The sequence below is a fragment of the Cygnus atratus genome, chromosome 1 (genome assembly GCF_013377495.2).
Source record: "Cygnus atratus isolate AKBS03 ecotype Queensland, Australia chromosome 1, CAtr_DNAZoo_HiC_assembly, whole genome shotgun sequence".
Classification (NCBI taxonomy): Eukaryota; Metazoa; Chordata; class Aves; order Anseriformes; family Anatidae; genus Cygnus; species Cygnus atratus.
In genome coordinates this window covers 128,477,176-128,504,873 of record NC_066362.1, presented here as the reverse complement: position 1 = coordinate 128,504,873, position 27,698 = coordinate 128,477,176, and the positions used below count along the sequence as shown (strand labels likewise).

General features: G+C 44.7%; 1 protein-coding gene across 1 annotated transcript; it reads right to left on the bottom strand.

The window, feature by feature from the left end:
• Positions 1-248: 248 nt before the first annotated feature.
• ACE2 (angiotensin converting enzyme 2) lies at positions 249-23,777 on the bottom strand. Its single transcript, XM_035542223.1, has 18 exons — positions 23,595-23,777; positions 20,831-20,989; positions 18,872-18,965; positions 18,124-18,267; positions 16,965-17,077; positions 16,357-16,465; positions 15,508-15,605; positions 13,846-14,015; positions 12,582-12,808; positions 11,621-11,765; positions 9,920-10,018; positions 9,135-9,257; positions 8,586-8,758; positions 7,795-7,853; positions 3,614-3,714; positions 2,494-2,610; positions 1,054-1,248; positions 249-396 (listed from the first exon to the last, which is right to left on the bottom strand). The coding sequence occupies exons 1-18, from the start codon at positions 23,775-23,777 to the stop codon at positions 279-281; spliced, it is 2,427 nt and encodes an 808-aa protein (XP_035398116.1). The 3' UTR covers positions 249-278.
• Between the last annotated feature and the right edge of the window lie 3,921 nt (positions 23,778-27,698).

Sequence of the window (27,698 nt, the reverse complement as noted above, 5' to 3'; positions counted from 1 at the left end):
GAAGAGAGAGTGTGTAATATGATGCACATATTTTGTAGAAAAGCCACAGGACATACACATCTTGCATTTTTGCATGTTTTTCAGTTACCACACAAATGGCAGAATTAGTTACTGTTGTCTAGGAACCAGTAGATTCAGGGTCTACCAGAAGTCATGATGTCTGACAACATCCATAGCGTTTTGGTCCTTGCTAGGCATCACTGCTACAAGTGAAGTGAAGAAAAAAGACACCAACCAAAACCAAACGAAAAACAGAAACCCTTATTGTCCCATGTCATCTAAAATGATGTTTGTGTCTCCTCAGATAACTCAAATCCCTTGTTGCTTTTTCCATCATCATCGTAAGGGTTCGCTTCACAGTTTGATTCTGCTTCTCTTGCTCTTCTTTTCGCTTGCCTGTAATAGAAATTATTTTTATATTACAAGACCCTGCTCTGTTCAAGTCCTTCTGGATCCACAGAATAAGCAATTGCAAATAATGTTGTTCTCAACTGGGAAAATTCATGCCAGAAGGAATTTTTCATTGTCTTTAAGGGGAACAGTAGCAAGCCCACTACATTCTCAGAAATCCCATTATCAGAGAGACATATAAGAACAACCCAACCATATTGGTGAAAATGCAATAATATTTAAGAGAAATGGCATTCCTGGACAACCCCCAACAAGACCACTGAAGACTGCAGGTGCTGACGAATGCGGGCAAATTCTTCCACTGACGAAGGCAGCACGCAACACACAGGCTGCTCCACCAGCCCTGCAGCAGGGCTGGCAGAAGCCTGGCTGTGCCACAGCTCTCTGCAGCCGCAGCATGTCCAGCTGCCTTGGCTAAACTGCTAATGAAAATGGACTTTCACTACGTTGCCAAAGCTGTCATGCACTGAAAGGCAGGGAGTTGAACCGTTAGCCACTACTGTTGAAGGGAGGGAGATGATAAGCAGTAATTCCCTGATTTGCTTCATTTAGATTTGGTGGCCCATCTGTAAGCACCCTGATGAGTCAACCATCGGGACTTCTCCCTCTAGTTGTGATTATAGTGTCAAAAATACTACTCACTTTTTTCGATCTCTCTGCCCACTGATGATCAAGACAATAACTCCAATGACAACCAGGCTAATGACCACTCCAAATATAATTAACCAGACGGTGACTGGTGGTTCATAAGGTGTGGCCAGGGTTGGAAGTATGCCCACAAACTCCAGCGTGTTATCGTCCAGCCTGAAAGCCTCACTGATTCGTCCCCGAGACATCCTGCCGTCAGGAGGAAATTAAAAGTTTCACACGTTTATTGGAAAGAAATAAACATTTCTCAGTTGCTTTGTAACTCTCCAGTATGCCAAGCTCCCACTGAACTGCTCAGTTGAACAGGCTGCACAGGAGGTACTGCTAAATCCATATTCCTTCTGTTACAGGGTGGCGGGTAACAAGCATGATAACTTAAGCCCTTAACATGTTGCAGCTTAAGTGACATGTTCAGACACTGTCTAAGCTCTTAAACCCAGTCTTAACAGGTTATCAAAATGCGGCAAGCAGACTTATGCCTTATGATCTCATTCTCTATTTGTGCTTTGCCTCTTATTCTCTTTATCCATAATTTTCTTGGTTATATGACAGAAAACCACAGCTTTGCCTTCTTCTCTTTCCCTCCTACAGCCTTCCACAACCTCGATTTGTGCTCTTTACTGCCCTGAAAATACCTTCCCTGTTGTCTTTTCTGTATCTTGTTTTCCTGAACCTCTGCTTCTGTCAGTTTGATCTGGACAATGACTTTCATAGTCATACCTCCCTCTTGGTTCACCAGTTTCTCTAACTGCTTTTTCAACCCCATCTCATGTTGCTGCTACTTTTAGATTTGTGCCCTCTTTTTTTCCCACTGCACATTATCCGTGACCATCTGCAGACTTGCAGTTTTACTTGCCATTTTTACAGTAATAACTGACAGTGGTTTCATACTGTGCTATAAAAGAGCTGTTCATTGACCCATAAGTGGGAATTAGCTCCTGCTCTGACTCCTTTTCTCTACAATCAAATACAACTGGCTTTCTTTCTAATGCATCATTCTGCAGTCGTCACTAACAATAATTCTCGCACTGAATTTTCTCTAATGAGAGAAAGAAAACACACGTGCTCTCATGCATGTACACACCATTACCATGCCTCGTATTTCAGAATATAGAATAGTTCCCGTTAAAGTTGAAGCAATGATATTTCCTGGCAAAGTATGATGCAATTAGGTGTGTTATGACAGTTTTACAAGCCCCCTGAAGCATTTTACATTGGCTGCTGTCCAAGACACCATCAGATAGATGGACTGTTTTCTTTCTATCATAACAGTTTCTCTCCTAGTATTTCCATTTTAACTGCAGAACTGACTTTCTTATCACCCTTTCTGTTTTAGCAGGCTTAAGCTCTGCTTTTCCTTCCATCCTTTCATACACTGTTTTTGTTTAGTTTTGTTTTGTTTTGTTTTGTTTTTCCCAGAAAGCAAAATCTCACCTGATGGCATCTTCCACGTCAGCTTTGGGCACAGTATTGCTGACATTACCTGGCATGCTGACAGTAATGTAGAAGGAGACCCTTTGCGTCTCTTCCCCAACATGAATGTCTGTCGCCCTGATTGAGAAACAGAAGAGAAAGGTTTCGTGGTTATTGAGATGACATTAGCTTTAAATTCAGGTAAGGGAATGGTTGCATTGAATAGCTAATGCTAGTCTGTGCTAAGAGAAAGCTTCCTAGTGACCTCAGCTTGGAAATTAAATTTATTATCCTGTTAGAAATTCTTTTTGTAAGTGCTAAGGAATAACCTCAGATGGAGAGGGTCTACTCTATACCTGGGACAATCCTTGGCATAATTTTCCAAAGCACATAATCAGCACACAGAACAAAGAGTGCTCAGGCTCTCTAAGGAGTGTTTAGGGCAATTCTCATGAGGGAAGTGATATATGAAATACCAAGTGGAAAAAAAAATAAAAAATCATTCTTATGCTCTGCTGGGAATAGGTCCTAGACGTTACATGACTGATGTTCTATAAAGTAATATCAAATATTTGAAATACATAGCTTCTGAAAATTTTCCAAGAGACCTAAAAAAATGGTGTTTCTTCTTACCAAAATCAATCTCAGATGATAGATTTTATGTTTGTAAGTAAACCCATATAAGATTAGTAAGTCTGCATGGAATTTTAGTGCATTATGATCAACAAGTTTATCTTTCCTGGGCTCAAAACCTCTTGGATATTCAGTATCGTACATGTATATAGTTGGAAATTTTTATTTCTAACCAATGTGTCTTCTCTGATATTTCCATGTATATATTGGGCAGAAATTCTCAAGGCTCACTTTCATCACTGATGAGCAGTGGGAGACAAAGCCTCTGCAGCCACTGAAGTTACCTAACTTTAGCACATTACTCCTGAACTTCGTGCTTCTTGGGGAAGAGAAAGAACGGCATGTAATGAAGCTGGCACCTTGCCTTTTACAACCAGCTGATGTTTAACATTGTTATCACCATTCCTCTTTGTATCTGACAGAAATCACAATTAATTCCACCAACCCATACCACTAGTGAGCAAGAAGTAATACAGGCATAGCCAGCACGGTTAGGCAAGCCACTCACTGGAAGTCAACGTTCTGTAGCTTCACCTCTGCGAAGTACTTCCTCATGGCATAGGCAATGGATGACTTGAACAAGAAGAGCTCACTTTTATCCCACTCATACTGCAAAAACAGCACAAGAGAGATTCACCGGAGGTGACAGATGTATGGCAAGTTAGCTGACACTAAGAAATCGTTCTAAAAAGAAATAGTAATTGCAATGCTTGGCATGCGCTTCTGTTTTATTTATTTGCACCATGACAGCACTTCAGGAACCTACTCAAACATTTTATCCCTGTTAATCTGGGCATTCTGCAGAAGAACAACCAAGCAGGCATCCCCACTGCCAGACAGCTCATCGTGCTATCCCTCTGCAATTATGTGGGGCTGCTGAAGATGTTGCAGTCCTGCCTTGCAGGATGCAAAGGCAGCAGAAGCAACATGTGCTCTGTCACAGTTACTGCAATTCATAGTCTGTGCTTTAGAGAGAGGATAATAAAGCAACCATAATGATGACAGCACTTCATGATTCAGATCAGCAGGTTAAGCTAGTAGTTGCATCTGCCAGGGCCAAAAGGGCTGAGCTGCTGGTGCTGATGCTTGTGGTACAGAAATGCAGCCCGAGTGGGAATTTCAAAAGCCCATGCTGGTTCCTATGCCCAGAGAGGTGGAAAGCTCTTTGCATCAGTATTTCTACTGTTCTTCCCTTAAGAACAAACAGGCAATATAAAAAATTCCTTGCTTATGTTCAGGCTCCTCCCAGCCTGCCTTATGAGTCCAAAGTTATCCTGGGGCACAGAAGTCAAACCCAGCTTCTCTGGAGCAGGAACTGGGAGCTTCACAGAGGGCAAAAACCTCCTCAAGAGCTGACAACGCACCCCGGCCCGTTACGCAATACCACGTGTGCACAAAGGGAAAATTCCTTTCAGAACTATCTGGTAATTTTTATTTTTTTTTTTTGTCCCCTGAAGGCTTGGATTTGATTGCATTGCAGGAATGCCTATAAATGCTGTCACTAATAGTTTTACACCGTTCCTGACTTTCTCAAGCATCATTCGGGAAGGTGCGGTAGAAGACAGCTCTGTTGTAACAGGGCTTTATAAAATCCAGCCACATTCTTCCACTCTGTCCTCCTGTCAACAGTGGCATAAAATGAAGACAAACACACCACAGGCAAGAACAGGAGGAGCCCACACGGCTACTGGTCCGTGCTGCATCATGCCCCAAGAAAGACACTGGTGACCCTGGCAGAGCAGCCCTCATTTCCCCCCATGGCAGGCTGGTTTCTCCTGCCAGCAAAGGCAGGAGCTGTTGTCTGCCCCTGCCCTGGCAAGGCACTGGTGTTCTCCTGTTCACCAGGAGCCAGGCGAAGCTCTGCCCTGGAGCGCTTCCCACTCGTTATTTCAGGCAGCTGGCAGCATTCACCATCACAGCTTGCCAGGCTGTTGGGGAGGGGTTCCTCTTATTTTTGTTTATCCCAATATCTTTAGGCTCCATAGTGATTTTATTATTATTATTATTATTTTTAACCAGGAGCTAATTGAGCTTGATTCCTCTACTGCTGCTTTCTGTACTTAGCACCTTTGCTTTTAATCATTTATTTTTTTTCTGTAGTATTTTGTCTTTTTAAGTCTAATGTACTTTAATTGCCAGTGTGCCTCTCAAGTGCCTTTATAAATAACATTACTGGCTGTGTGGAGGGAAGTACCTGGCTGGCTTCTGGTCTGTGTGTGAGCAATGACAGCCCGCACACTGTCCCTAGGCGTCTCAGAGATCTAGTCTGGTGCCTGCTGTTCGCCACAGGGGCTGCTTGGCTTTCAGAGTGAAGTGAATGTCCCGCGTTCCCTGCAGGACCCCCACATGTAGCTTGAAAGGCAGTGCGAGTCTGGCCTCTAATTCAAAAAGGCTTTTCCATGATAAAATACACGTAAATGCCTGCAGGATGACTGCTTTCCATTTCCAAACACCACCTTTGTGCCCACCTTTTACAACGTGACCACAGGTGTGACAGACACCCAGTGGAGAATTCTGAATTGATGTTTGAAGGCGAGTTTATTTTCAAATGGTGGTCAGGGGATTCCCATTCATGAAAGCCTTTATTTTAGATAAGACAGATGCAGAATGGTTTGGCAAGGGACTTTTAACGGTTTCCCTTGAGAGGGCCCTTGCTTAATGCCCCAGCTGGAACAAAGTTGTGGGTGTTTTCAGGCTCATCAGCTACACTGGTGATGCTGTGGCTGCAGCTTTAATCTCGTCAGCCTGAGAACAGTTAGCAGGGTAATTGCAGCCGAACACGCTCCGGCGTAGCTGGCATGGGCCCATCTGTGAGCCTGGGTGCTTAATTTGCCATCACTTTGTGCTATTGAACTTCCCTGCTGGTAACATCCAGGGTAGGTAGCTAAGGGCTGCAATACCGCCTGTGTGAGCCGTGGTTGCCTCCAGTGCCCCCATCCCCCAGTAGCACCCTCCCTCCCTCTGCCGAAGAGCAGGGGATCTCTCCTTTTGCATTCTAGCCAGTGCTAAAGAGCAGAAATGCAAAAAGATTTGCTGGCGTACTCAGAATGCCTTCTGCTGTCCTAATGGAGCAATATACCTCCAAATAATCTTAAACACTTGCGCCGTATTCCCGGCTTCTGTGTGCCGTGAGCTGCATAAAGCAGCCCAAACATATTGCTCTGTGTAGTGACAGTCCGTGTGTGTGGCACTGCCCACTTCTCCACACACCAGTGCCCAGAGACACGTCCCCAGGAGCCCCACAGAAGTGAAAATTGGGGCAAAGTATAAAGCTGCCGAATGGAGAAGGTTTCTTGCAAGTTGGTGATGTGGACTGGTTGTGAGAGGAAAATGCACGGCTTGTTCTTCAGAGCATAGGAACCTACTGTCCATACAATAATTCAAATTAAGTAATCTGTATGAGATTGTTTTACAGCTGCTCAATTGCACAACAAAAGGCTGTGATGGCAAAAGGCAGGCATAAAAATGGTATTAAGCTAAACATTAACCATAATGACTAATAAATGTGTTGTAATAGGGAACCTTTTCATGCTGCTGATATCAGTTTTGAATTGTATCTAACTCGACTCAGCGGTCTAGGAAGCAATAAAATTCCAGTGGGGCCTGCATGTGAGAGAGTGATAGAAGCGAGAGCATCAATTCATATGAAAAATGAGCCCAAGGTATTGCGTCCTTGCTAGTCCAATAGGCTCCGGCGTGCAGGTCTAAATGGCCTGCCTGATGACATGCTCCTTCTTGGAAAATTACTAACGCTCTGCAAGGTGAAAACAGCGATTAACAGGAGCAAAGTGTCTGCCCTGAAACCTTCTAGGATGCCTCCATGAGACTGGCACAAAGAGACACAGTGAGAATAAGGAGCAAATTTTCAGCCAGGTGTCTGGGTTAAACAAATGGGCCAAGCCAATGCTCTGCTTAAAATCTTGAAGAGCCCTCTTTTGCTTTGATGAGTTTTGTCAGTTGCTGTAATACATTTTATTGGGCCAGCTGGCGTAATCGGGGAGAGCAGACAACTCTCGTGGGAAGGAAAGCCCTTCTCTTCCCCTGAAACACAGCAGCTGCACTGCCCCTCCCAGTCTTTATAACAGAGCTTGTGCCTGCACAGGGGCAGCAGAATACCTCAGGGCTACAGCGAACAGGCAAACAAAGATCTACAAAGGAGCGGTGATAGGAGAGCTGCAGTGCGAAACCATTTGAGAATACAGGGTGGGATTTAACCCCTCTGTTTTAGTCTCATATTCAAATGTGAAGTAGCTATTCTGATAACTTTTGACTGTGGTCAAGATGATGGAAATTAGGAAAAAATGTGGGTAGAGGCTTTATCTTTTACTTAGCCACAGCAGCATAGCAGGGCAAAATATTGCAGTTTTTAGGTACGCAGGTCCCCCTATGCTAGCCGTCCAGGTAAAAAAAAAAAAAGATTGGTACCTCCATGGTGTAACTTAGCTCATCTAGCTGGGATGTCTTTCTTACTATGGGTGAGACCACTCCCAGTAGAGGTCCCACTGCTAACTGTAGAGGCAGTCTTGACCACAAACTCAGATAAGACATCTATGGAATAACCCCCCTTCTTAGCTGATGCCACTTTTCAGACCCAAAGCCAGGCAGACCCTGCCTTTCTTCCTGAGTGACCAGCACAGCATTCCTGTTGCCCAAGCAATACACAGAGCGTCCCAGTGCAAGCACACTTACCGCCTTGTCCCCCAGTGCTGCTTTCAGGCTGATGCGTACTTTGATGGCGTTTTCAGAATCTGATTGAAAAAGAAACAAGGACTGGGTCAGAGCTGCAGTGACATAAAGGTAGTCGCTGGGAAATGCTGGGATAGCTACAGTTTCCTTGCAGGTTCACCTGGCCAGCTTGGTGGGATTTATCTTGTTTCCCTTCAGCTGTCTCTAATGCCAACATCTGCATCTGAGCTGTCAGCCACCCGAGACTTGTTTTGTTGTAGATTGAAAGAAAGAGCACGTCTAGAGGACAGTCCTCCAGCCTTCTTTAGACATCTAATGAAGGAAACATGTCTTTCCCTCCACGGAGAATAGGCAGCTCAGAAGCAGGAACTGATGTTTGACTAGGTGAATCTCATCGCCAGAGACAGGCACAGCACTGTAAGAGTTACGGGGCTATCCAGTACTAGCGGTGATTACAGGTATACAGCATGGACTGTTCAACACTCAGTGTCATCACAACAGGCTGAAAAACACATTTTCCCACTCACTCCTCCTTTTCCTCCCCTTGAGCTCCCTTCTTTGAACAGCACATGACAGCAAACAAAATAGTAGCGTTTTGTACTGGTTTGTACAGAAATGGTAGCATTTCTGTACTGGTTTGCCTTGCTGTGAGTAAAACTTACTGCTCAGTGTATATTTCCCATAACCCTGTCTTCATATAACGAAGAGCCTTCAACAGCTACAATAGACAGGAACTTTGCTGGTCAAGGGCTGTGCGGACCAACTATTATCCTTAATTCGCAAGCAGTACGTACATGGAGTCCAGTCTGTATTCCAGCCAATGTATCTGCCAGAATTGTTTTTTTGCAGCCAGTTAAATAGAGGTTCGAAGTAATGGAGTAGAGGTGTTGCATTCATGTATTTCTCTCCTGTTAAGTTTTCCAGTGCTTGAGTCCAGGGCTTAGATCTGCCTAATTCAAGCAATCCTCTGTGTATGTGGAAGGAGAGACAATGTATGTTATTGCCACGTTCCGTCTAGGCACCTAGCAAAACAATCTGCAATCAATATCAAAGTTTTCTCTTTTTTTTTGGGGGAGGGGGCTTCTGAATCTTCTCCTTCCTCCCATCGTTCTTATTAACAAAAATAAATTATTTTTTCATTAACAGGAGATTAAATCTTTGAGGTTTGCTTCCTCAGCTGATATAAATTTAGCCAAATTGTCAAGATGAATTGACAAGATAAATGCTAAATTTTCAAGCTAAGTTCATTCTTGGTGTAACCTCAATGACTCTGGAAGCTTTCACGGGTGACTTAGGCTTTGCTATGCTCTGACTTATTACTTATGAGGAATTGTCTCTGTTACCTCAGATTCCCACCAGCTGCTGTGGAATTGGTGATGTCGCATGTGTGAAGCGGGCCGGTATGCTTGGCCGCTTTGCAAAGCGCCTCGTGGAACTGGAACTGGTAAATGGTCCGGGTGTAATACCTACAGGAAGGGCAGGGAGAAGGAAGGCACACTTTTTGTTAGTTGTCTGTCAAGAAAATCCCAAGTCCTTGGACTCTGTGAGGCTCTGCAGCTCCAGCTCTCTCTCCTGCTTGGGAAGAAGCACTGCAGTGATGGGAGGCCAGCTGGAATTTATAGGCTGTGCTAACTCTGATTTAACAAAATGCCAAGATCAAAGGTAGCAGAAATGCCCCAAACCTGTTTGCTGCCACATAGCTCAAGGTTTTTCCTTTCCCAGATCTCTGCTCCAGCTGAGCCTCTAGGATGAGGTGGCTGGGACACAGAGGGACCAGAGATAGTTTCTTCAGGGCTGCATGTGCATGGCCTGAGAGACAGTGGTATGAGGCAAGTCTCCCCATGAGACAGGCACATCATATAGATGTGATCCCACCAGTCTGATGGCAGCACAAAGCTGCTGTGCTTGGCAACACATCCAGCAGCTTCCCGGCCATTCAGAGACTGGCACAGTGAAGCTCCTGATGTCTACTGAAAAACCCCCACTGAAATCAGTTGCCTTCAGTCAGGATGTAAAACAAAATAAGATGGTGTCATAAAAATCTCCAGGATGTATTTTAGGTAATCAGAGCTTGTTCTGCACCCAAAACGTAAGTCATGAATTAAACATCGAGCAAGGTTGGAGCTACCTTATGAATGAGTAATCATTGGCCACGTGGAACAGTGCAGCAGGGTCGCAGTACGTCTCATCATGAGGGACTGGTTCGACAACACCAACTATGTCTCTCCTGGAGATGGAGGAAAGAAAAACCACGGGATTTTCATTAATAGTTAATAAGAAAGAAAAAAAAAAAAAAAAAAGATTCTTCTTTTCCTCTGTATTGTCAGATACCTACGGGTAGCTCTCTCCCTTCCAAACACAAGAGGTACGTACAGCTCTCAGTAACCCCAAAAGAATACTGCTCCACAGCTGGAGACCACAAAGAAGCTGCTTTGATACTGATGGCACAAGGAAAGGATTTGCAGAGTGTGCAGGGAGTAATTGGTGGTGTGAAATATCCTACAAGACATGCTTCACACACACCTCATACCCTGGGACACCCCAAGTTTTGTGCTGGGTAAGCGCATGCAGAGACTGGGTGGCCCAAAAGGTGAACGACCTGCTGTCCCACTGGGATGGAGGTGAGGGTTTTCTTCTTTTTTTCCTCTCCTGAGAGCATGCTTCCTGATCAGTACTATGGAAACAAGCCCATGCCCTAATTTCTGAAAATGGTAATAAACTTACACGGAAATATTTTATCTGTAAACCTGGATGACAAGGTCTTGTTTCAGCACAAAGCTTTGCAGTGTCATTACAACAGATGTGATAAGCTTCCCTGAACAATTTGTCACTCTCCATTTCTCTGACATCTCTGCTACTTTTGAATAAATCAAAGCTGATTGATTTTTTATGGTGGGTCAGGAGGCTTGCTGACATCAAGTTTTATTACAGATTTTGTTTGTTGATGAAGGCTCACTGTTTGTGTTCCTGTTAGAGTGTAGACTCCAATTTCAGTGTGGGGATTGTTTGGTTTCTTTGCAGTTTTCTGCCCCTATGTTAACCATCCTGGGAAATGATGGACTCCAGCCTGAATCAAGCCTCTTTTTAATCTTGAACTCCAGGGAGGTGGAAATAGATTGGCTGGTGGGGAACAACCTGAAAAGGCACCTCTGGCTGCTACTTACCAAGGGAAGTGTATTTTCTTGACTGAGAAAGGTGGTAGTTAGCAGGAATATCAATACATAGGAAAGAAGCAGTCTGGAGATTTTTGGACAATTTATATCCAAACACACTGTTAAGTGGGAAGGAAAAGCTAAGGAGAAAAGCATGCAGAGATGTTTGTTAGACTGATATCTGTATGCCTCTTGGATTGGCATGTGTGATGAACTTCACCTTCCACTTGTCCTTTGGGAGGTGGGGAGCAAACAGGAGCATGTGCCCAGTGAGACTCAGGGAAGAGAGCCGTACTTAAGCTAAGAAGATGTCCTGAGGTGTGTATCATGGGGAACAGCAATGCTGATCCTGGGATCTGGAACATCCCATGCAAAGGCCACAGGCTGTCTTTATCAGAGAAGCTGACATTAGAAATGAGGAGAAAGTCTGCTGAAAGGTAGGGAAGCTACCCAAAGCTGAGCACAGTGCGAATGGGGATAGACTGCTTGTGAGACCTTGCACCATGTTTTCACCACGTTGGGTGTTTCTACATGGCACTCTGCTGGGCTTTGTAGAAACATCCTGAGAAACAGATCCTGCACCGGGGGCTACAGGCATCTCAGTTGCGTTGAGTAACTGAGAAGGGATGGTTTTGCAGAGTCGATTGAAAAAAAAAATCCTCATTTCTCAAACTTACTTCATCTCCCACCACCGCTTCGTCCATTCCTGCTTTGTAATCTCGCCCCTAAAAACCATCCACCTCCACTTCTCCAGCATGTAAGTAAAAGGCATTGTTCCAACAATCGTTAGCGCTTGTTTGAGCAAAAAGTTGATTTCAGTTTCTGAAGAGAGAAGTATTTAAGGTAACGGTTATGTTAGCAGTTAGTATCCAATTAGGCAACTAAAGTTGCTTCCTATTACAGCTAATGCTTACAGATGTTTGAGTTAGAGGTTTTACTAAGAAAAAAGTGGAAGGAAGAATACTACTGGAAAAAAAAAACACATGAGGAAAGATCATTTAAATAATGTATACCATTCTGTATCTATTTGTCCACCACCATCACTTCTTAAATAATTTAACACCTTGGTATTTACATGCCATTCTCCGATGGGGAATTTTAAGTTGAAGATTTTAGTACATCTCCATCCTTATAATGCAATGCTCCAAGAAGGCAAACAAATTGCATTATAATGAGAGCTTACACCACCTATATTGTCCATTCAATATGCACATAAAAGAGGGATGTAAATCTCAAGGCTTCAGTTTCATTTTAACTGCTAAGTGCATACCTCTGTAGAGAAAGGTATGTCTTTATGCAATCAAGAAATTTTTTCAAGAAAATAGTCTTCGAGAAATTGAAAAGACTATTGGAGTCTCATCTAGGCGAGCTATGAAGATTTTGCAATTTGTTCAGTAATGAAGAGCTAGCTATTTGTTTCTAAATTATGTAGCTGCATTATAAAGTCATGTTCCTCGCTTCATGATGTGATCTGGGGGAAAAAATAGGATTGCTGATAAGTTGCTGGGGCAGAATCTGCAGAAGCCTCTGAGTTGCTCACTCAGCTTGCAGACAAAATACTTTGCTACAAAAAAAAAAAAAAAAAAAAGGTCTGTGAGTGTTTTCAGTTAAGTATATAGTTTTTATGCATTTATTTACCTTCATCCTCTTGGAAAGTTGGCTCTAGGAGGTCGAGGGATTTCAGGTGCTGTGGCGTAGCTGCAGAAAGTGACATAATTTCACCAACGGCTTCGTGGAAGCCCTCGTTGGCACCGTCCCGCAGCAGGAAGGGCTGTACAGAGTATGCCATGTCGTACTCGATGTGGCCCATCTCGTGGTGCGCTGTCAGGAAGTCATCCATGGTCACTTTGGTGCACATCTTGATCCTGCACACCAGGGCAAAGTGTTTGTGGTTAGAGATATGGTGGCTGGGCCACCGCTGCGGGGCAAAGCAGCCTCCAGAGCCAGCGAGCACCCCACGCCCCAAGCAATCCTAGCATGGCGTGAGGTTATCTTGCAAGGGTGAGGTCTGGAGAGGAACTCAGCAAAACACTTCCATCCATTCACCTAGTGAACCAGGAGTATGGGAAAATGGCTGCTTTGTAAGAAGCAGGTGTTCCCTGAAACTTGGCAATAAGTTTGCTGTGCATGTTGGAGTGAGCATCCGTCGTCAAATTTAAGCAGGTGGCAGCGTCAAAAAAAACTGTGTTGGTCACTCCTGCTTTCACTCATGGGGGTACCATTTAATAAAGGAAATTATTTCTTCCAAATGCAATTTCCTTTCTCCTCCCCCAGAGTGCTGAGGAGGGAGGCTGGCAGCTTTTATTACAGCCCTACTGGGGACCAGCCTCTTTCACCAGGGAGCTGCGGGGACTGCAAGAGGGGATGGATTTTGCTCCAGGACACTTCACTGTGTGGGAACTTGTAGTCTCTCTCCTTACCGGAATACAAAATTGACTGATGTTTTTCATGAAACTCTGGAAGTCTGCCTACCCATTCTGATCCATCAGCTAAAGGTAGCAGGTGGCGTCTCAGGAGGTTTTCTTTTGCTGCCCAGGGACCTGTGCCATTGCTGCAGAATGTGTAGGTGACCAGAAATCCCAATGGAACCAACAAGCACCTGCATTTGTGTTTATTCTTTAAGCCCTGGAACATAGTCATTATTTTTCTAGTTCATGTAAATAATAGTCACTTCCCTGCTTAAATTTGAGAGTAGTCCTTAGATCTTCACAGGAAAAGCTACACAGTAAGTTTTACAATCCCGCAGGCTCCCTGCTCCCTTGTTTTCCTTTCCTCTCTTATTAGACAGAATAAAAATAATGAATAAGGAACAATTAAATCTTAAAACAGCATGGTGCACCTTCAGTGAAAACATAAATGCTCTAGGAGATGGTATGAGAAAGGGCTACAGTAACTGCAGTACCTGTAGTCATTTTTGCCCATATCCCATGCCGTAGGATGGCAGACAACCTTCCTGTTGTCGGTCGGCTCTGTGAGCATGGAGTTTTTCCAGAAGCCCTCGGTCATGTTGTAGAGGCCAATGGAGCTGAAGAAGGCCTCAGCAGCTTTGAATATTTTCATTGCATCCCAGTTCTGAAAAAACAATGACACCATTGATCATTTCTTCTGCATGGAGCCCGTTCCCAACAGTCAACTTAAAACAGCACAGCTGACTTCACACTGGTCTGTCAGGGACTTCAGGTCAGCACCTGGCTTACTGAAAGTCAGGCAACAGTGTCCATCATTGGCACTTTCGTAAATTCTGCTGGGAACTGGAACTGTTTTCCCCACAAACAAAATAGGCTTCTGCACTCAGAGAGTCAGCAGATAGCACATGACCCAGACCAGAGAAGCCTTTAGTAAAAGATAAGGTGGTAGAGATAAAAAAGGTCAGAAGCACGACAGACCTGGGATCCATTTCTTCAGCCACTTCAGTCGGGAACAACTTGTTTGAGGGAGTGGAGCTGCGCTCGTAGCAAATGCGTGTGAGAGGGGGTCTTGGCCGGAACCATAAAACCTGGCAAATATATCTATGGGAGTTGTCTATCAGATTGTAACTGCACATTAATGACCAGACTATTTCCAAATGCCAGTCGGCAGTTTAATTATTCTCAATAGCAGGAGGTCTGCATTGGCTGGGATGGGTTTTTGCAGAGATTTACGTGGCAGATGGCTAAATTGGACAACAGTCCTAAATTAGGCATGAACAAGGATGAGTCCAGCCTTCATCCCTGAGTTTCTGTAAGCAATGCTTCTTTTCCTCATGGTGGTACTTTGGTATAAGTAATTTAAGACTACAGGGGGGGTCAGTTCTGTGAGATTCATACACACTTGTGCAAGCTGCTTATGAATCAAATGTAGCTATTCCTTCTCTTGCCAGTATAACATTTAAATGGAGCACTTCCTCTGTGAGGAGGGTAGAATTCAGGTAAATAATCACAATTCAAAAACTTCCATTTAACACCTTCATTTTCTATAAAAGGAACATGCTTTAGGCAAGCATACAGAGTTTTCTTCATCCACATTGTCGGTCTGGCAAAGGTGTCATGGTTGTTAACACTGCAGATCTCAAACACAGACCTTATGGTGCTATGCAGTTATCAAAAGATAACAGGCAGAATTGCAGTTTCCTAGCTGTACCCAAATAAACAAGAATGGCAAAAAAAAAAAAAAAAAAAAGAACTGCAACATACAAGCTATTTGATTATGGTAATGGCTGGCAAAGGTCATATTTGATAACAGCCAGTTCCATGAGTCCTAAAATATTTATATCAACAAAATATATCTCTTAATGGATAGGTGTCTCTGAGGAAAACAGACTCGGAGCCAAGATTAAGCCAGTCAAAGAGGGTGGGGAAGAAAGAGAGGAGAACAACTAAGGGAAAGAAAAAGTACAGTGGAAAATGAATGAACACATTAAGGTGAAGAGCAAAAAAGGATGCAGAAAGCAATTCTTTGCTGGTGGCATGGCTGCCTTTGGACAGCTATAGTTTTATAGACACCGGCTGACATGTTGTGTGTAATTTTTATGCTACCTAAACTCGTTACATAATGCATATTGCATAAAGAATTTATCATGTCTTACCTTTTGAACCATTGCATCAGTTACATCAATGTTTGGTTTGGCTGGATAGGGAACAGTCAAGGAATACAGATTTGTCCAAAATCTACCCCACATATCACCTTCAAAAGAGAAAGAAACATAGAAATACTTTAAATGGTTGACTATGTATTGTTTAAATTGTTAAAGACAGTTTTATAAATTGTGCGATATCATAAGACAGTTCTATAAATTGTGTGATATCGTAAGAAGGGACTCCTACATGCCTACATAGGTCTGATCCAGATGTGAAGTGGAGAGAAGCAGTTCTGGGAAGCCATGCATAAGTCAAAGTCAGATCAACAATCCTTTTATTTCCCAAAACTAGCTGTACAGTATAGTTTCAGGAATGATCACCTTCCAAAGGTCTGCTTAAAACTGAATGTCCATATTGTTTGCCCATGCGATTGCTGCTGTTGTGCTCGTATACATTACAATTACAGCAGCTTGATGCTGCTCACTTTGAAGGCAAAGTCATGAAATGCCACTGCTAAGGACAAGATTTGAAAGGAAAGAATACAAATCTCTCTGAAAGTCTCATTTCAGAGGAAGACAAGTGCCACCAAGGGGAGAGAAATGTCGCTGTGCTGTGCTGGAGTTTTGAGCTGGGTGCCCATGGCTCCAGCAGGCAGGATGCTTGCCTTCCCTACCTGCCTCTGCTGCTAAGCACCTCTGCCATCTCTCCCAGGGACTCCTTGTTTCTCCTCTCCCCTTCTCTTATCTGTACCCTGTTTGTTAATATTAAACAGGCAGATTACTCTGTTCCCATGTGCCTTGAAGATGGTCATCCTGTGTACAAGGCCAGGCTCACGCGACACAGCCGCGTTGTCATACCCAGCAAATGAGCGGGGAGGCATCCCGTGGAGCTGATGAACTGGGAGCCGTAGGCCTGCTCCAGACGGTGCCTCACGTAGGCATGTAGCTGCTGGTACAGAGGTTTTATCTGGAGGCAGAGAAGGAGAAGGAAGCACATTAATTTGTCTTGTCTCTACCCAATTTGTCCTTCCTGAGCAGAGAGCCTTGAAGGTGTCTCTGACAAAATTCTCCCCTCATGAACCTGCAGCCTTTGGCATGGAGCAGCAAAAAGGGACCAAGCTGCACTGTCCCTATGTGGTGTGTCTGTTTGGGGATGGTGGAAATGGGCGCCAGGCCCTAGTAGAGGCTGGCTGCAAAGTTTTTGCAACAAAAGGATCATGGGGAGAAGGACACTCCAGAAATTCATACAAGCCTATGTGCTCTCTGCGCCTTTCTTTTGGGCTTGTCCTGGCATGGCTGCAGAGGTAAAAATGGTCACCTATGACCCCCAACAGCTGTTAACCTCATGTAGACTGAGACCGGGCTGTCTACAGCAGGTCTAGTCTTCCTTCACAACATCAAAACGTGAGCCTACCCTCACAAAACACAATTCCCTGTACTTGGTAAAGGCATTTTCCTGCCCCTACCTGCTCAAATGTCTTCTCCACATCTTGAACAAGCTGGTCACGGCTGTATTTATACTCTTCTGGGTAATCTGCTTCATAATTTGCCCTCCAGTAATCTCCGTAGTCAGCATAACCTGTAAAGTGGGGAGGCGTTACTCCAGGACGCAGCACATGGCGTGGCTCAGCCAGCAGGAGCAACACAGCTCCCTGCTGACCCTGTGCAGGGCCACAGACTTTCCCCAAAACCAAAGCAACACCAGGACTGAAATTCAGCTTCCAGTGGCGCTACATCTTCCAGTCCACTGAGCTCCATCAAGCCTGGAGACAAAATGGTTCATAGCTGAGGTCTTTTCCCTAGTGATATAGGGGAAGGTCATAGTGATGCCTACGCCTGATTAAAATTTTCAATCTTTTTTTCCCCTGTCCAACTCTTTGGAGTATAATGTCTCAAAGCTGATCTCTAGCTGTAGATTAGCAGTTTTCAGGAAACAAGGTTTATAGGAAAGTAGGTGATCCAGCAGTAGTTTTGCCAAGAGGCAGATAATGTAACTGCTTCAGCAGCTATTTCAGAAGTCCTCCAAAGAAAAATAGCAGCAGCCTGCCATTGCTCCTTGAAAAGACAATACCCTGTGATTTGTGGGGAGATCTCTGACTGAAAGCACATTTCCCTTAGTGCAAAATCCTTTCAAAGCACCTGGCTGCATCTGCTGCCCCAGACCTGCAAAACCTGATCATTCCAATTGGGGCAGAACACTTTAAAATGTAACACTGCTTGTGGCTGGTGCAGGAAGGCCGAGAGGAAAGAAGAAAAATCACCAAGGACACACAGCAGCATTCAGAAGCCTTTTAAATTGAGCGTGTTTGCCCCCAAGTCACAAGCAGTGCAGTTCTGGAAAAGGCAGTGTCTAGTGAAGGGCTCTGATACATTATGGCATTTGGGAAAAGTGCCACTAAAGATATCCCCCTTTTGTTCCAGGCTAGTGACATAACTCTGATCTGGTCCTTGGCACCTGTCTGCACTACCTTTTATTTGGCATCATGCACACTCAGAGCAAAATATGCACAAAATGTTGATCATCAATGTGCAAAACAGGCTGGGCTGCGAATTCTGTGAAAAGTGTGCAAGATTGAGATATAATTCTTCATTTCTGGAAGCCATAAAAAAAAAAAAGCAACTTACTATTAAGCTTTGCAGCCTCATTTTTAAGTTCAACATACTCTTCATATAACGGTCTCATCATCCTGCCAACATCAGCTCTCCAGGCTTCCCATGCCCACAGTCTCTCGTGATAATCTATGCTGTAGGCCATAATAGAATCCAGACCTGTCAGAACAACAAATATATATATAAGTACTAGGCCTTGAAAAAGCAGAATCTCTTTATTTTCTTTCACAGCAGGCAAATGAGCCAAAGCCAAAGAAATTTCATGAGCTAAGAAGATAACGCTTTGTGTTTGATACATTAAAAAATCCCATTATTTTATTGCACCTTTTTTTGATTTAAGATTTTCCCCTTCTTATCTTTAAGAGACACAGAGCAGATCATGAGTCACTCAAATTAACCACGCTCTCTCCCTGCATCAGCTTCCCTTGCCTTGACAGTGTTCTTGAGACTGGCCTCAATGCGATGTTGAGCCCAGCAAGACTTGGATGCCAGGGGAGAAAATTATAGACTTTCCACAGCGTGGGCAAGCCCCGGGTGACAGGCAGGCTGTCACATAAGCTGAGCAGCCCTCTCCTGCTGCAGGCCTGCTGCAGGTCCCTGGACTCCAAGGTACAATGAAATTATGACTAAGCTTTAGATAGCAGGATATATCTGCGGGAACTACAGCCTGTTTTCTTGCAGTCAGGAGCCTTTCATGGGTTTCCTTCCTCTTTTTGAGATGGCGATATGAAGGGCACCATATGGGCAGCTGTTAATGCCATACCTGGCTCCAGCACCATGCAGTCGAATGGTTCGGTGGTTTTGCAGACGGTCCCAGTGCTGTAGATGGTACTCATTGTATTTAGCACGGTGCTCAGCTACAAATTAGATGTGAGACAGCCCATTAGAAACACACTCTGTGCAAAATAATAGCCATAATAATGCATAATAATGCTAATAATAGCCATAATAATGCTAATTCCTTAAGAGCTCGATTCAATGCCTCACCCACCAGCTTAACATTTAAGCTTATGTCTAAACTCAGCAGAGATTAATGAAAGAATTTGCCCGAATGTATTACTGAACCAGGACCTAACTGGAAAAGACAGATAATCTCTCGAATATATGATGTAATCTACAGGTCCTTAATATCCAGTCAGCAGATCTCTGCATTCGATGAACATGAACTGTCAATATACAGCAGCAATAAAGCAATAAAGTTTATCAACACGCTCCCATGAATGTGGACCCACCTAAAGCCTCCCAGTAGCTCATGTTCTGGAGCAAGAGCAAGAAGGGCCCCATCTGCAGAGGCTGTCAGGCTGACTGCTTGCCAGTGTGACATCACACCAATGCTTAAACTCCACCACAGAGAAGCTACTGCTTGTGTCTTGGGTCAGCTGAAGGCCAAGTGCATCTGAAATCACCCAGCTCAGAAGCTATGCTACACTGCTCTATCTTTTTTTTATTAATGTTTTCAAGTTTTCGTACCTCTTGAAAAGCACGCACCACTTTTAGCTTTTCCTTTAGGACTAGGCTTTTCTGCATTTAAAGCTTTAAACCAGAACCACTTAGAGCTGTCAGTGGGAGGGGTCGTTGACGACTAGCTCTAACTTTATCTCTGTCAGCTTTAAAATGAGTGGGGACCCTGGGAAATTTTTGTGTCAGTGAAAAATATTTAAATATTTCTGTGGAATCCCATCAGACTGTGCAAAAAGTCACTTTTCAAGTGAAAATCAATCATTTCAGCCCCAAACGCCATTTATCTAGGAACCTGCAAGTGTCTAAATGTGAAGAGTACTGAAGAAAATACCTCCTCAACAGAGACAACATTACCATCAGTGCACTGCTGTGCTCAAAAATAAAAACATATTTGTATGATCCTCCAGCATTTCCAGCAAGGCAATCTGTCTTTCCAGAGAGACATCTCATTTAGGCCAAACAGGATGTCCAGCCAGCCTGCTGCATTTCGTGTGCAGTGGTTAACACTGCTGATCTTAGCCAGAAAATCACAGGATCCTTCCATAATCAGGCCTGCAGGATCGCCTTTCTGAGCAATTTGTTTCAATTTGATCTCCAGCGATAAGAAACTAATTCAACCCTCAAGAGCTGGGCTATAGATCCCTTTTGAGTCTTCAGAGATGCTCAATCCAATTCCATGTATGCTCATTACCCATACACATGAGTTTTACGTGAACTTTACCGTGGAAATGTCAAACCTCATTCTGAATCTTGCTTAATGCTGGCCTTCAGCAGCTTGCTGTGGAAAGGGTCCATTGACCTTCACCAGTTTCAAGCATCCCAGGGCGCCTGCTGCATAGAAGCATCCCCGCTTCTTCACAGCCTGACAACGCAGCATGTGCAGGGAACAAAAGGTTGCCTCTGCCTCCACCTGTTTGGCTCGCTGAACATCCTTCCTCCCATCTCCTTCTGCTTATTGCCCTTGCTCTGGACTTGGCCATGCACTTGACACAGGTCCTCCTTTCCCTGTATGACTAACCTGGCCATTTGTGCAAGGGCAACTCTGAGGCGGGTGCGAGTTTGCAATTTATGGCATGGATTACACAGCAAGCTGATGACCTGAGAGGGAAGCAGCTTCCTAAGCCAGATGCCCCTCATATTGCTGAGGTCACCTAGCACAGGTACGTGCTCCTGTAAAAAGCATGATCCTCAGCCAAGCAGGGTGGTGACAGCACCGTGCCCTCGCTCACCTGGCGCAAACAAGCTGTGCTCAGCAACTTACCCTGCTGTATTTTTCCGGTGACAGCACAGAGGATCCCCTGTCCTGGAGAGACTGGATCTGGAGCCTGATGAGAGGATCCTGAATGTCAGATAGCAGGAAACTGCTGGCATTCCTGGAGGCCTCCTCATAAAACGCGGACCACTTGGCACCCGCCTCGTTCTGCAAGAGGTTCACATAAGCCCTGGGTTACTTCCCTGAAAGAGTGCAGAGCCTGATGTACTCAACAAGCAAAAGTATTTCTTCTGGGGAAGAGCTTTGTTTGTGGAGTCCACGTGTGGACTGTAGGTTTAGCACTTGCACTGTGCAGCTGGAGAACTTTCTGACTTCCATTTCCTGATAACAATTTTTCTTTGGTAATAGCAAAAAGCAGGACTGTCTCCTCATAACATATTTGTTATAATTGATCCTGCATCATCTAGCTGTGCTCCCTGCTAGTTTAAATCACCGTAAATTCTTCTTTTAGTGCTTCCTTTGGCTCACCTGGGCCTAACAAAGCACAGGTACAAGTCAGGGCGCAAAAGGGCTGTGACCTGATGTCATTGCCCATTTCTGCTTTAGTAGCAGTAACAGGCAGCAGCCAAGATATTGAGTCCTCTCATGCAAATATCACTTTCTCCTGAAGTTTTAATAAATAAAAAATTATACGTGGGCATGGGAGGCTCTAAACAGGTGCCTAAATCAGGCATGCAAAACCTGAATTTTCTACATGAGGTTGCTTTTTCCACTGTTGCAATTACATACATGTGAAATTCCCAAATTACAGTGCATGAAGCAACACCATACTGTTTGAACTTGAGACCATCTTTAAAAGGTCCATCTTATTCTTTTCATCTTTCTTTGTATATGTTTGTACATAGATTAGCACATCATCGCCTGTCCAAATTGGCAACTAGAGTAGTGCTAATCTGAGCCCTTGGGACAGTTTTATTAATTGTGCACATGACAGAACTTTCTGGGCTGTGAAGAGGGCATCTGCAATGCCTGTCCCACCCTGCTAAGGCATCAGGATGCAACAAATGAATGGTGAGGCCAACACTTTCTCCAGGGCTGTGCCCGAGTTGTCCAGCCCTGTGCAAGATGGACCAACCATTCCTGCTTCAGGCTCTGATGGAGAGAGGCAGCAACAGACATAACATGCCCATGCAGACTCCAGAAAGCTTTCCAAACACTCCTCCTTCACAGGAGCAAAGCAAACAGGTCCGCCCATTGCTCAGCAGCTTGCAAAACTCACTGGGCAAGAGCTTAATGAGCACCCAGAGGAAGAGCAGCGCTGTGCAAATCTGCATTTGAATTGCTCACTCGTCCTGAGCAGGGAAGGAGAGGTGCTCTAGGAGCAGTGGGGCAGGAGAGGGGGCTCTTTAGTTGCAAAAGCTGGGGGAAAACAGTTTGTGTCTGTTTTTTCCCTAATTAGAGAAACTGGTTGATAAGTCAGAGGAATAGTTATGAGGTTTGTGGCCCAATTTACAAGGAAAATGGATGGGAAGGAGCCAAAAGGGACAGTAGTCATTAACTCTGCTCCTCCAGCAGACAGGGAGGAGGGGAAGCAGTGGGTTTATTACCAGCACTACGAAAGAGATCAAGCGACAGAAAAACGTCCTCTCTGAGCACTGGACTAATTGGTTCTTATTGCTGGTATCTCCTCACGTATTTTATTATCATCTCATTAATGCTGAAAGTGCTGTATGGGGCTTTCATTTTACGTGTTTGGAAACGTTACAGTTTAAGTACCTGGTGCACTGGAAAACATTCCAGATTGACAATGATTAGTCATTAGGATTTCTTCCAGCAACCAGTCTCCTTGCTTTAATTAAGAAATACTATAATTAAACCATGCTTTAATTAAGCTATAAGACCAAGTGGAAGACTTGTACCGTTACACAAAAGTAGATGTAGGATGTTCACCTTCATTTTTATGCTCTGAATTGTTTTTCTCTAAAACTCAACTTAACTTTAAAATGTAAGTAGCTACAGAACTCAAGGTGGGTTTTTTTGTTTGGTTGGTTGGTTTTTTTTCTTCATTTTAGAGGTTCCAAGGTTATGAGATGCCAGGCTGCAGCACGGCTGTATTAGCAGCCAGTCAGATCATGGCTGAGTGCTCTAGACAAACACAGTACTTGCCAAAAGACCCAGTTGACTGGGACAGCAAGATGTTGGTGTTGGAAAGCAGGGCAAACTGTGCTGCAAGGTATTTCAAGTAAAAATGCTCTATTCCTTCCTCCAGATAGATATTTACTTTCAAAGCAATGTTCTAGAACACCATGGTGCAAACTCCACCGGTGGCTTTTCGAAATCTGTGATCTCACTTTTCCAGTTTAATACCCCCAGCCAGTCTACTAACAGCCAGGGCTATGAGATGAATGTGGTCAGAAGGTCTCCCACTCTATAAAGAATAGGGTCCCCTATACAAGACAGGGATAAGCTCAGGACAGCAGTGAATATGGAGGCAGGTGCCCCCCTCCATCCAGCTGATTTTGGGTCCAAACATTCAGCACTCCCTCACCTTTTCCCCCCACTTACTGGGGTGACTCAGGGTCATGGCTGAGGGCAAGTCCAGCCTCTGGCCATGCCCATGCAGTGTGAGGGCAGCCCTGTCACCAGCCCTAGGCTGCAGAGGCTGCTAATGGCCCAGGCACCTCCAGTGAGTGAAAGCAAGCTCCCAAAGCAGCACCCAAATTTCTGTCAACCATGGTGGAACCAAAACAAACTGTAAAGTAACCATCAGATTCCTAAAACACTATTAAAACCCGTAGAATGGAGCACTTACCATCTTCATGGCCGTCTCCTCGGTAATGTTGGTGTTGTAGTTCCATGAGGCAAGGGAGCTTTCATAGCTGATGTCTTCTGCCCTCACATTGAACTCTGCCAGAAACATTTGGGCTTGATTTGTGACATCCTGTGGGATCACAACAGCGCTCAGACCACAGAGAAGCAAGACGTGAGCCAACATGTTCGTGTCCAGGCTGAGAACCTCCGATGAAGTAGTTTTCCTCAGATGAGCTTCTCTACCTCCTTCTCATCAGCATTTATGCATGGCTAATGTGAACCAAAGAGGCTGAATCCAATTTTCCAGGCCTTTTATAGGTTTTATCCATTGAGGAGAGAAAGGAAAAAGTTTTTTATAAAAAGTCAAATAAACAGAAGTCAATGATTAACTTTGGAAAAACATAATTACTCCTACCATTTTATGGCCTTCTTATAAAAGGCTTTTACTTTTGGTTAATGTTTCCCAAATGCGCTGTCAATGATACAGCTGGTCACTTTATCTATAGCCTGCCAGTGTCTTTGGTAGCTCAGAATCTGTGAATCCTTTAACAGGTTGGTGATAAGCTGTAAAAATATTTAGAAACTTCACTGAAACACCAAGCCATGACCTTATTTCCCAGGCAGAAAGAAATTCCACTTAGCCCGACATAGGGTACGTGGTTAGATGTTCAGGCCCATGTTTTAAAAGTCTTTGCAAAGCCCAAGTAATTTGGAGACTCTTCCTCATTTTCAAAATGACTGGGGCATATAAAACTAGATTTTAAAGGTGTTTATGAACTATCAAAAAGGAGCAAGAGAAATGGTGGGATCACATCTTGTGCAGTGACCATAAATCAACTTGATTTAAGTACTAAGATAACTAAGACTACTAAGATGATTTCAGTTAAATATCTAAATACCTTTGCTAATCCAGCTAGGAACTGAGTGCTTACTGCAAATCAATGAGAAAATCAATGCGTGAATTAGCTCTGGAAATGCAGCTTGGGTTGAGTATTATTGATCAGACAATACCTTAGTACTTTTTAAATTAGCATATTTCTGCTTCAGGATCACTTGGACTGGGAGATGTGACTGTGCAGCCACATCCGTGGGGTTGATTTCCAGTTCCTAGAGGAGCTTCTCAGAAACCTTTACAAGCCTGTGTGGTGGTTTTATTCGGGTGGGCGGCTGAGCTCCACCACAACCGCTCTCTCACTCCCCCTCCTCAAAGAGGAACGGGGAGAAAATACGATGAAAAGGGCTCAACGGTTGAGATAAGGATGAGGAGATCGCACAGTAATTATCATGAAGGGCAAAATAAACTCAGCATAGGGAGATAGTAAGATTTATTACCTATTACTAACAAGCTAGAGAAGTGAAAAACAAAGGAAAGAAACCAAAAGCACCTTCCCCCCCATCCACCCTCTTCCACCTCCTCACCCCGAGTGGCACAGAGGAAGGGGGGAATGGGGGTTATGGTCAGTCTATAGTGCTTCTTTGCCGCCGCTCCTTCTCGGTCACTCTTGTCCCCTGTGCTGTGGGGTCCCTCCCACGGGACGCAGTCCTTGCTGAACTGATCCGGCGTGGGCTGCCCACAGGCAGCAGCTCTTCAAGAACTGCTCCAGATATGGGTCCATACCACAGGGTCCATCCCTCAGGAGCAAACTGCTCCAACTTGGGTCCCCCATGGGCAGCAGCTCCTGCCAGGTCACCTGCTCCTGTGTGGTCTCCTCTCCACGGGCTACAGCTCCGGCCCAGAATCTGCTCTGGCGGGGGGTCTTCCACAGGCCGCAGTCTCCATCGGTGCAGGTCCACCTGCTCCACCGTGGTCTCCTCCATGGGCTGCAGCGTGGAACCCTGCTCCACCGCGGTACTCCATGGGCTGCAGGGGGACAGCCTGCTTCACCACGGTCCTCACCACAGGGACTTCTGCTCCGGTGCCTGGAGCTCCTCTCCCCCTCCTTCTTCACTGACCTTGGCGCCTGCAAGGCTGTTCCTCACTCCTCTCACTCTCCCAGCTGCTGTGTGGCACAGCGTTTTTTTTTTTTTCCCCTGTCTTAAATATGCTCTTACAGAGGCGCAAAACAACATTGCTTATTGGCTCGGCTCTGGTCAGCAGTGGGGCCCTTACCAAACAAGTGGCAGCTTCTAGATCCTTCTCACAGAAGCCACCCCTATGGCCCCCTGCTACCGAAACCTTGCCACGTAAACCCACTACAGCCTGCCTACACAGGGGCAGCAGCGATCAGCCCCTTCATTGCCAAATCATGAGAGAGAAGCTGCAGCCCTCTTGTTTGTGAAGGGCAGAGCACAGCATGGCCACCACCAACAAGCAGCAGCTTGAAGGCCTCGAGAAGGCCTTGAGAAGACACCTCACCCAGGTGCTTGCTGGGAAGCAGCACCCATTACTCCTCAACTCTCCTTCCAGGCTGCTAGCTTAACCTGCTCTCACAGGCCTACACAAAGAGGAACTCATGGCCTCTCTTGGGCGGTGATTCTACATTCATGCAACCCTTCCTCTGAGGTCACATTCTCTAAATTGCATGTTATTCTTGCTGGTGCCATCCAGACTCTCCACAATTTGTGCTTCTTCAGAGATGACGTCCCAAACTGATCATACCTGACACCTTATCAATTATCAGTAATGCAGTCACTGCATCTGACACACTGTACCCACTGAGGTCCCTTCTGGTAGCACTGCTGCTTGTCCAGCCCTCCCTTTTTTGTCTCTGTACATCTGGCTCCAGGGTGGCACTAATTAGAGCATTTTGAATTTGTCTGGGCTGAAGTCCATCACACTTATTTCAGGCAATTTTTCCATTTTTTTAAGATGATTTGGAATTGTAATTCTTCAAAGGACTCACAGCTTGGCAATGACCATAAGCCTATTACCAGGTTTTCTATTCCTATTTCCAGATCATGCAGGATACAGCAGGGCCCAGGAGAGCTATCACTTTAAATAGCCCCTTTTCTTGATTGAGAACTATGGAGCCTGGTTTTTAAATAATTATGTGCATTTTGTGATTCTCCTCTGGTTCATTTTTCTTTAATTTGCCTATGAGAATGATCATGTGGTGAAATGTTGACAGATTTTTTTTGCCATTTTTTGCTGCAGCTTCTCCCTTAACCATGAGCTGTGTTGTCTTTCAAAGCAGAGAATTATATCTATTACCTTGATGTGATTTCTTCTTTTCCAGTAGAGAACAGGGACTATGATGATTATTTGCTTTAACCCTTTAATTTTCTCTTCTGTGCTGGTAAGGTAACCTTGCAATCATTGAGTCTGGTACCTTCTGGCATACTAAAACTAGGCTGACTGATTGAAAATTCCTGTTTTACATGCAGGTGCTATATTTTTTTTTTCCCTTTACAGTGCTCTAGCACCATCCTTGGAGCATCCCTTCTAGCCCGTATTTCCCTGACATGGTGCAGGAGTAACCCGTGCTCCTCACTCTGTCCTGGGCCTGCCACCTGCCCATTCATAGCCCAGAAATCCTGAGGGGTTCCTGCATGACCGAGGGGTCCCCCAGTAGTGGGATGCTTGGTAGGTACCTCAGGGGGGTTGAAGGGCATAATCTACTTTTGTATAGGGAGTGCACCTGCACCTGTGTTTAAGTGTCTGTAAATGTTGTGATGAGCCACCACTGAAATATGGAGAGTCATATTAAAATGCAGTGTGAAATTTCTGTCTTACTTCTAGATATGTTTTATTGTATGCCGGGTCCTGAGCTGGGATTGATTTGTGTAGCCTGAGATGGTAACAATAGGTCTATAGGCTGCCCATGTTGGGATGAGCTGGGAGCATGTCTTGGGGTGGGCCTTCTGGGTGCTCTGGAAAGCTGGCAAGAGCACCAAGACCATTTGTACCACAGTGAAAAGGAAACAACAAACTGAGAAAATGAAGTACCTGGAGCCTTTTCAGGACATCCAAGCCTTCATCAGAGGCGGTGAGGGAGCAGCCAGTGGGCTTCAGTGATACAAGAAGACCAACTGGGAGTTAAGTTCTGGTCTCAACCAAAGATGTTGTTACATGTGATTGTGGCTAGTCTGCTGGGCTCACTCTGAGACTATGACAGTTTGCTACCATTGTGGTGCAAAGGGTGAGGGTAACCTGACATGACAGCAC